The 10,461-nt window shown below is 40.8% G+C and overlaps 1 protein-coding gene across 1 annotated transcript in view; it reads right to left on the bottom strand.

Moving 5' to 3' along the window:
* Positions 1-277: 277 nt before the first annotated feature.
* Positions 278-10,461, bottom strand: part of CDH10 (cadherin 10) — a 162,369-nt gene continuing 152,185 nt past the window's right edge. The window contains 1 exon segment of the mRNA XM_054019361.1: positions 278-1,306. Within this exon segment, the coding sequence (XP_053875336.1) occupies positions 813-1,306 (494 nt within the window). The 3' untranslated portion in view covers positions 278-812.

Genomic DNA, 10,461 nt, shown 5'->3' with positions numbered 1-10,461 from the left:
CTTGTTTTCCCAGCGGTGCTGCTTCCCACCTTCTTGGTCACCATTGAAAATTTTTTGTTTTATTTTTTCCTTATCAAATGAATGGACACCCAATCTTCTCCATCTGAACACATTCAAAATTTTGGTGGGAAATGCTTGGTTAAATATAGACAGCATAAAAATGGCTGGAGTAAGCACTGTTGTTACAGAAGTAATTGCATTCTCTCCTTCAGCCTGAGTATGTAGATAGCTTCTTGGAGGGGAAGGATTCACAATTCATCTCCCAGAACAGGCAACATAGTTGTAAAAACTGGTTTATTTCTTAAAAATAAATACAAAAATATAAATATAAAACATTGGCAGATAGAATTTGATGAAATGAAGTTGCACAAACTTTTTTTAAACCAGCTGCATATCACACGTATTAACACCACATGTACATTTTTTTTAAATTTTAATGTACAGAACTGGACATACTTTTTTTTTCTTTGCCTTCTTAAAAGCTGCACTTGCAAGGGTAGGACATGTACCTAACAAAAGCGGCTTGTACATGAGGTTGCTTAAGGGAATATCACCCTGTTCAAGCTTCTGAAAGTACTTTTACTTACTAAAATGGACAACACTGAATTTCCATAGCTTGGCTCTTGGAAGGTGATTAAATAAAATGCTGTATATATTCTGTGACATCCTACTAGAAAGAATGAATGACAATGAACAAATTAGAAAGAAAACCATTGTGCTGAGTGGCAGGAAAATTTTCCTGAATGTTAAATATTGTTGAGTGGAGAAGGTGTCTGTAAAATTACTTCCTCTCAAATGGACCCTATTGGAGGTTAAGAAGTGTCTTTGTCACTTTCTCCTCCACCATACATTTCAGCTAGCTTATTAAACCGAGGGCCCCATTCTCTGAGGTAATCGTAGTTTTGGTCTCCTTCAGTAGTACCTGACTCTAAGGAACTCAAGGATTCAGCTATAGAATCATTTCCTTCGTAGGCGTAGGTTGCAAGTGAATCATATGGTGGTGCAGAGGGATCAATATCATGCTCCTTTAGCCTTTGGTTAATGAAATCTCGGACATCTGTATTATTTGGTGCTGAAGGAGTCCTCCGTGGTATAAATAATGTTTCAGGAATAATATCTCGTCGAAGCTTCTTATCTTCAATAGCTGCAGGATTTCTCAGTGTGCCAATATCAAAGGCTTGAGTGTCTTCCTCTCCACCTCCTTCATCATTATAACTCACAATGTTGTCTCTGATGTCCTCTTTAGACAGGATCAGAGGCTCTTTCTTTCGCTGCCTCTTCAGAGCAGCAAATAGCACCACTATAACTTAAAAAAAAACAACAGAAGAGCAGATAGATAAACTAAAGATCTCAATTTAACAATTTCTCAGTGGCAAGCTCAGCAAACACAATAGCTTTACTTTACCTAAGTTTTACCAACTAAGCTTAAGAGTCCCTGAAACAGCAATGATTCCATCCTGTTTTTTGATCACCTTACCATGTATCATGTAAAACCTCTCTTGTGCTTAAGACAGGATGCACTCAGAATAAGATCTTTTCTGTATCTTTGAATAGGGACATTGGTTTGGTCTGAAAATGGCCAGGTCTGCTTTGATGGTGAGGGAGACTATTTTTGCAAGTTTCAAGCAGACTGCTCAAACTGTGCTTGAGTTGCAGTTAATTAAATATTACTTTGAAAAATCATAAAATTCAATCTTGGTATCCTTCCACTCCAAACAGCTTCTTTCTGATCACTTTATGTAAAGTTAAACATTTGTGAACTAGTGCACAGGAATCTACTTGACAATAATATATCATCAAAATATTGCTGTCTGATGTCTCTATTTTAATGGTGATTTTGTATGAGAATAGTGTGTTTATGTTTTATGGCTGGATGCAGTTAGAGAGAACATAGGTATCACTTTTTATTGTTTGTAGTGAGCACATACTCTTTTATTATAAGAAAGAGGAACTCCTTCTAATGAACCTGGAATTTAAATTACCTTGTTTCTATCTCCCTTACGAAAACACACTCACTTGAACTCATATTATACTATATAAATATGAAGTATAATTGTTTCAATTAAGCAATAATGTTTTAATTTAGAAGACATTTCACTTTGTTTCCAAAGATACTGATTACTTTTTAGCATGGCTTAATAATTTTTATGAATAATAGGCATTCAGCCCATTTTTGGTTTGCCAATAATTTGTGAACGGAGCTTGATTTTTTTATGAGTGTATTTGGCAGGTACTCACAAAATAGCTTAGATGACTAATGTTCAGTCTACAGTGGTTTCCACCAGGTTTGCCAACTGTTCATTATAAATTGTGTTGTTTGGTCATTTAAGTTATACAACATTACCTCAGTATTTGAACTTAACTACTAACAAAGACAAATAGTTTTTGTTTTTTTTTAAAACAAATCTATTCATGTTAAATTTATAATTAAACTTTCAGGAAATGTCAACATTTTTACATAGAAGAAAAACTCATAGTGAGATGAACATTTGGGGCCTAATCCAAAATACATTGAAACCAATTAATTCTATCATCTAATATAGATTCATAGATTTTAGGACTGGAAGGGACTTTGAGAGGTCATCGAGTCCAGTCCCCTGCCCTCATGGCAGGACCAAATACTGTCTAGATCATCCCTGATAGACAGATATGAAAACGATTAACCTCAGTGAGCTTCTGCTCAGACTCTTAGTCACCAAGGTATTTGTGAATCAACCAGTTTTAATGGACACAAGCAATATGATTGCAGTCAACTCATAAATGGGATTTCCTAGGGACTGGGAAATTTGATGAAACCTCTTGACCCAAACTGCACTATTCATACTTTAGTTTAATACAGGCTTGCGTGTATGAAACACTGAGCCACCTAATAAGTAAAACTGGTTCAATTACTTTTTTTTTCAATCAGAAAGTGTGTCTTCCTCTAACGCTTTTTTTTTTTTCTGCAGGAAAAATGCTATTTTTGACAGAAAAATTAAATTTTCTGATTGGAAAAAATAAGTTATTTTGAATCAGCATTTCAAAATAAAATGATTTTTTTTTCTTTTTGTTTTTAGAAAACAAAATATATTTATTCCATTTTGATTTGGGTATTTTCAGGGTTTTTCCCTCCCTCTTTTCCACTGGAAAAACAGGCTGGTGGAAACCACTCTCTAAATATTTGCAGTTGGAAAAACACTTTCTTTCATTTTTAACTTTAATGCTTTCATGAACTGGAAGTGCATAGAAGAGCTACACACGTACCTGTTCTGATATTAACTTTAATACCAGCATAAAGTGTACTGGCTTCCCACCTTCTTTTCAAGTGAGGGAAAATAACAGAGAAAGAAATCTAACAATACTCAATTATTTTTGTTTTCAAAAACTGAACCTCTTGAAATTATTTCAAAATGTCTTGTAGAAAACAGACACTTAAATGGGGAAGTTTACCCCCTGGGATAACAATGCCATTTCCCTTCTAAAGATTAGAATCCTAATTCTAAAAGATAAGCACCTTCTGTGATGTGTGCTGAGAAATTACAGTTGTATGACTGCCACTTGAGTAAAACTAGCAGGTTTTGACCCCATGTGTGACACTTCCAGACCAGGTGCTAGCTCATGCCAAAGCACCAGGTCAATTCAGTTTTGTATTAGTATAGATCAAATTGATTGTATAAGAGTGTATTTGGTGTTTAAACTGCATTAAAACAAGTGGGATGTTACCTGCATTGTTTTCACTTATCTGTATACCATTATAATGTACTAGCAAACATTTTACATGGTGTATACCCCTGTAACTAAATAACCCATCAACCAAGAAAGAAGTCTTGTCAATGCAAATGAAGAATTTTAACAGAAAAGTGTGAATTTCAAAGCAAGTGGTCACTGTGTGTTATAACCCCTTGGAGAATAACATGGGGGGGAAAGGAGTCCAGGAGAGCTGGCTGTATTTTAAAGAATCCTTACTGAAGTTGCAGGAAAAAAACATCCCAATGTGTAGAAAGAATAAATATGGCAGGCGACCAGCTTGGCTTAACAGTGAAATCCTTGCTGATCTTAAACGCAAAAAAGAAGCTTACAAGAAGTGGAAGATTGGACAAATGACCAGGGAGGAGTATAAAAATATTGCTCAGGCATGCAGGAGTGAAATCAGGAAGGCCAAATAACACTTGGAGCTGCAGCTAGCAAGAGATGTTAAGAGTAACAAGAAAGGTTTCTTCGGATATGTAAGCAACAAGAAGAAAGTCAAGGAAAGTGTGGGCCCCTTACTGAATGAGGGAGGCAACCTAGTGACAGAGGATGTGGAAAAAGCTAATGTACTCAATGCTTTTTTTGCTTGTCTTCACAAACAAGGTCAGCTCCCAGACTGCTGCACTGGGCAGCACAGCATGGGGAGGAGGTGACCAGCCCTCTGTGGAAAAAGAAGTGATTCGGGACTATTTAGAAAAACTGGATGAGCACAGGTCCATGGGGCCAGATGCGCTGCATCTGAGGGTGCTAACGGAGTTGGCGGATGTGATTGCGGAGCCATTGGTCATTATCTTTGAAAATTCATGGTGATCGGGGGAGATCCCGGATGACAGGAAAAAGACTAATGTAGTGCCCATCTTTAAAAAAGGGAAAGAGGAGGATCCGGGGAACTACAGGCCTGTCAGTCTCACCTCTGTCTCAGGAAAAATCATGGAGCAGGTCCTCAAGGAATCAATTTTGAAGCACTTAGAGGAGAGGCAAATGATTAGGAACAGTCAGCATGGCTTCACCAAGGGCAAGTCATGCCTGACTAACCTAATTACCTTCTATGAGGAGATAACTGGCTCTGTGGATGAGGGGAAATCTGTGGACGTGTTATTCCTTGACTTTAGCAAAGCTTTTGATAGGGTCTCCCACAGTATTCTTGCCAGCAAGTTAAAGAAGCATGGGCTGGCTGAATGGACTATAAGGTGGACAGAAAGCTGGCTAGATCATCGGGCTCAATGGGTAGTGATCAATGGCTCCATGTCTAATTGGCAGCTGGTATCAAGCGGAGTGCCCCAAGGGTCGGTCCTGGGGCTGGTTTTCTTCAATAGCTTCATTAATGATCTGGAGGATGGCGTGGATTGCACCCTCAGCAAGTTTTCAGATGACACTAAACTGGGAGGAATGGCAGATACATTGGAGGGTAGGGATAGGATACAGAAGGTCCTAGACAAATTAGAGGATTGGGCCAAAAGAAATCTGATGAAGTTCAACAAGGACAAGTGCAGAGTCCTGCACTTTGGATGAAAGAATCGCATGCACTGTTACAGATTAGGGACTGAATGCCTAGGAAGCAGTTCCGCAGAAAAGGACCTAGGGGTTACAGTGGACGAGAAGCTGGATATGAGTCAGTGTGCTCTTGTTGCCAAGAAGGCTAATGGCATTTTGGGCTGTATAAGTAGGGTCATTGCCAGCAGATCGAGGGATGTGATCATTCCCCTCTGTTCGGCATTGGTGAGGCCTCATCTAAAGTACTGTGTCCAGTTTTGGGCCCCACACTACAAGAAGGATGTGGAAAAATTGGGAAGAGTCCAGCAGAGGGCAACAAAAATGATTAGGGGGCTGGAGCACATGACTTATGAGGAGAGGCTGAGGGAACTGGGATTGTTTAGTCTGCAGAAGAGAAGAATGAGGGGGAATTTGATAGCTGCTTTGAACTACCTGAAAGGGGGTTCCAAAGAAGATGGAGCTCGGCTGTTCTCAGTGGTACCAGATGACGGAACAAGGAATAATGGTCTCAAGTTGCAGTGGGGGTGGTTTAGGTTGGATATTAGGAAAAACTGTTTCATTAGGAGGGTGGTGAAGCACTGTAATGGGTTACCTAGGGAGGTGGTGGAATCTCCTTCCTTAGAGGTTTATAAGGTCAGGCTTGACAAAGCCCTGGCTGGGATGATTTAGTTGGGGATTAGGTCCTGCTTTGAGCAGGGGGTTGGACTAGATGACCTCCTGAGGTCCCTTCCAACCCTGATATTCTATGATTCTATGATCAGAGATCAAAGACTCAAAATGCATTCCTCACTCTGTCATCAAAGGAAAAGCCTACGTAGGTAGTGACAGTGTTATCTTGTTTTCTGTGAGAAGTTACAAGTATGGATTTAAGGAAAGATCTCTGGACTGTTTGAATTCTTACAGGGAAGTATGCCAGATGCAAAGTGGAGATCCCCAGAGATAATCTGGGTACCCTGAAAAGACTTTTGGGACATTAGCAGTTTATTACATCACTGCCACCATTTGGAATTACAAACTGTGACTCACTTATACATATATTTTACCTGCTTTAATCTCTTAACTCTCTCTTCTTTTGGTTAGTTTACTATAGAATTGACTACCAGTGTTATCTTTGATGAAAAATCTAGAGTACCAATTAATCTGGGGTAAGTGACTGGTCTCTCGGGACTGGGAGCAACCTGATGTGATTTTGTTTGTTTGTGACGTTTTATCATAAAGTCCAGTTTGTATGGGTGGCAAGATAGACTGGAGAGTCTGTCTGTGACTCCATGCTAAGACGGGCATAGTGATCCAGGAGTTCACCTTTGATAATGGTTTGGTGAAATCTATTATAGAACACACCACCATCTTGGGGTGTCTGCCCTGAGATAGGCACTCACAGTTGTGAGCCACTCCAGACTACACAACACCATGCACATATGCAATTTGCATGGCCATACTGCAGAGAATCCCAAACTACAATTCATTAATGGTTTCTTTGTGTCAACTTTGAAATAAGGTCATAACAGTAAGCATGTTTGTTTACTGATGTAGTCCTATGAATAACTTTGAAATAAGATCATATTAATTTCTCTCAGGAACAGGTTTGGTGCTGCAAGTAACAGTATTTCTGACTCTAAACTCTAACAGCTTTTGTGATGTGCCACAGAAACTTACACATATGTCAAACAAAAATATGATACCAATAAATACAGAACAACTCTAGCAACATAATATAAAGCCTTATTGAAATGTTAAGTAAAGAATCAAGTATTTAAAATTATTTCCTTGATTATCATACAGACTAAAATCATTAATTGCCTTCCTGACCATTGCTGCCATGGGGGGACCGGACTAGTTCCTTCCCTCCTGCCCCTCTTCAGCAATACTTAGCAGGGATGCTGGCCCTAGACACCAATTTGAATCTTAAAACCAGTCCATAAATGTAAAGCTATGCTAATGCACCCATCAGCGTGAATCTAAATTTAGTGAACAGCCTGTGACAGCTGCTCTTTCATAGGTCCTGGACTGCAACCCATGCACTACATCTTAACTAATCTACTTTTCTCTCCTCACCAGCAGATTGGTAATGATCCTGGAAAGTCAGGCTACCCACCCTAAGACCCGAGTGTAGGTGGCTTGTGTTCCTTACAAATGAGAGGTTCTTCTCTGAAAAGTGACTCTAAAATGACATGATGTGATTGCAAGCTTGCCATCTCCCATGACAACAGTTTCAAATAAAGCATCTTTTTATTTATAAAGAGCTTTAAAAATAAACACCACCAGCAATAACAAAAACCTGCTAGCCCTGGAAACTTATCTGTGTCTGTGAGACCTAAGCTGTGTTGTTTTATTCTCACAAATGAACACCCATTACTGCAGCCCATGGTGTCCTCAGTTACACCTATGCAATCCATGTGACTTCAGGGAGTCTGCACAAGTGTAACTGATTGGAACATGACAGTGCATTGTTGCTGGTGATGAACAAGGAGGAGTATAATCCAAGTCCTGCTCTCAAACACCTGAAGGTGCTTAAGTAGTAATAAGACTAAACACTTACTTTAGTCCAAATAAGCAGCTCTCACTATGAAGTCAGGGAGCTGATTTGTTGAGTAAAAATTACTTTTCTGAGTTACAACATACATCAGTTTCTGACTCCTGACTAGATACCCATCTGGGGAGGAGTTAGAAATCATAATGAAAACAAATGCAGAGCAGAGAAACTTGTCTTTGTCTTCACAGACAAGGTCAACTCCTAGACTGCTGCACTGGGCAGCATAGTATGGGGAGGAGGGGAGCAGCCCTCAGTGGTGAAAGAACAGGTTAAGGACTATTTAGAAAAGCTGGACATGCACAATTGCGGTCCAGATCTAATGCATCCGAGGGTGATGAGGGAGTTGGCTGATGTGATTGCAGAGCCATTAGCCATTATCTTTGAAAACTCATGGTGATGTCCCAGACAATTGGAAAAAGGCAAATATAGTGCCCATCTTTAAAAAGGGAAGAAGGAGAATCTGGGGAACTACAGACCATTCAGCCTCACCTCAGTCACTGGAAAAATCATGGACCGGGTCCTCAAGGAATACATTTTGAAGCACTTGGAGAAGAAGAAGGTGATCAGGAACAGTCAACATGGATTCACCAAGGGCAAGTCATGCCTGACCAACCTGATGGCCTTTTACAATGAGATAACTGGCTCTGTGGATATGGGGAAAGTGGTGGACGTGATATATCTTGACTTTAGGAAAGCTTTTGATACAGTCTCCCACAGTATACTTGCCAGCAAGTTAAAGTGTGGATGGATGAATGGACTATAAGGTGGAGAAAAAGCTGGCTAGATCGTCAGGCTCAACAGGTAGTGATCAATGGCTCGATGTCTAGTTGGCAGCTGGTATCAAGCAGAGTGTCCTAGTGTACTGGGGATGGTTTTGTTCAATATTTTCATTAATGATCTGGAAGATGGGATGGATTGCACCCTCAGCAAGTTTGCGGATGACACTAAGCTGGGGGGCAGAGGTAGATACACTGGAGGGTAGGGATAGGGTCCAAAGTAACCTAGACAATTAGAGGAGTGGGCCAAAAGAAATCTGATGAGGGTCAACAAGGACAAGTGCAGAGTCCTGCACTTAGGATGGAAGAATCCCATGCACTGCTAGAGGATCGAGGCCGACTGGCAGTTCTGCAGAAAAGGACCTGGGGATTATGGTGGATGAGAAGCTGGATATATGTCAACAGTGTGCCCTTGTTGCCAAGAAGGCTAACGGCATATTGGGCTGCATTAGTAGGATCATTACCAGCAGATTGAGGGAAGTGATTATTCCCCTCTATTCGGCACTGGTGAGGCCACATCTGGAGTATTGTGTCCAGTTTTGGGCCCCCCACTACAGAAAGGAGGTGGACAAATTGGAGAGAGTCCAGCAGAGGGCAATGGAAATTATTAGGGGGCTGGGGCACATGACTTATGAGTAAAGGCTGGGAGAACTGGGCTTATTTAGTCTGCAGAAGAGAAGAGTGAGGGGGGTTTCCAAAGAGGATGGAGCTAGGCTGTTCAAAGTGGTGACAGATGACAGAACAAGGAGCGATGGTCTCAAGTTGCAGTGGGGGAGGTCTAAGTTAGTTTTTTTCCTAATATCCATTTCACTAGGTGGGTGGTGAAGCACTGGAATGGATTACCTAGGGAGGTAGACTGTTTTTAAGGCCCGGCTTGACAGAGCCCTGGCTGGGATGTTTTAGTTGGGTTTGGTCCTGATTTCAGCAGGGGGTTGGACAGATGACCACCTGAAGTCCTTTCCAACCCTAACCTTCTATGATGATAACCACTGAAATTCAGTGTTCTGCCTAATGCAGATCAATTGAGTGGCCAATCATATGCCTACTTATAATTAGAAATAGGCTGAACCTGGAAATGTTGTTTATCACCCTGCAAAAAAGAAATATAAACATTAACACCCATAAGAACAATCTAATGAACCCTTTCTTTTTTTAGAGAAGAAATGGCTACTGTCATATTCAGGAGAGAGTCACATCCTCCAGGCTGTCCATGGGCACTTTTCCCCAGACTGGCTAACTTCACGGCTTGCCCCTCTTTCGACTGGGGCACCCCTATTCCCATCTTTGCAGTCCCTGTCAAATGCACTCCTCAAATGGCAGTGCCCCTCTTTCCAAATGTTTTAACACTACAGGCCCAACTGTGTTTGTTGGCATCTGTAAGAAATTTGCCTTTAATAAGCTGCTAGTGGCATATACATTTTGCCATATATTTCATGTTATAGCAGTGTCAGATGATGACCCAGCACATGTTGTTCATTTTAAGAACACTTTCACTGCAGATTCCACAAAACGCAAAGAAGGTACAAATGTGAGATTTTGAAAGATAGCTACAGCACTCGACCCAAGGTTTAAGAATCTGAAGTGCCTTCCAAAATCTAAGAGGGGCAAGGTGTGGAACATGCTTTCAGAAGCCTTAAAAGAGCCACACTCTGATGCGGAAACTGCAGAACCGAACCACCAAAAAAGAAAATCAACCTTCTGCTAGAGGCATCTGACTCAGATGATGAAAATGAATTTGCGTTGGTCCGCACTGCTTTGGATTGTTATCGAGCAGAACCCGTCATCGGGACGGACGCATGTCCTCTGTAATGGTGGTTGAAGCATGAAGGGACACATGAATCTTTAGTGCATCTGGCACGTAAATATCTTGCGACACCAGCTACAACAGTGCCATGCAAACACCCGTTGTCTCTTTTTCAGGTGACATTG

The sequence above is a fragment of the Malaclemys terrapin genome, chromosome 2 (genome assembly GCF_027887155.1).
Source record: "Malaclemys terrapin pileata isolate rMalTer1 chromosome 2, rMalTer1.hap1, whole genome shotgun sequence".
Classification (NCBI taxonomy): domain Eukaryota; kingdom Metazoa; phylum Chordata; order Testudines; family Emydidae; genus Malaclemys; species Malaclemys terrapin.
Note: the sequence above shows the minus strand (reverse complement) of the source record. Positions and strands in the feature narration are given on the sequence as shown.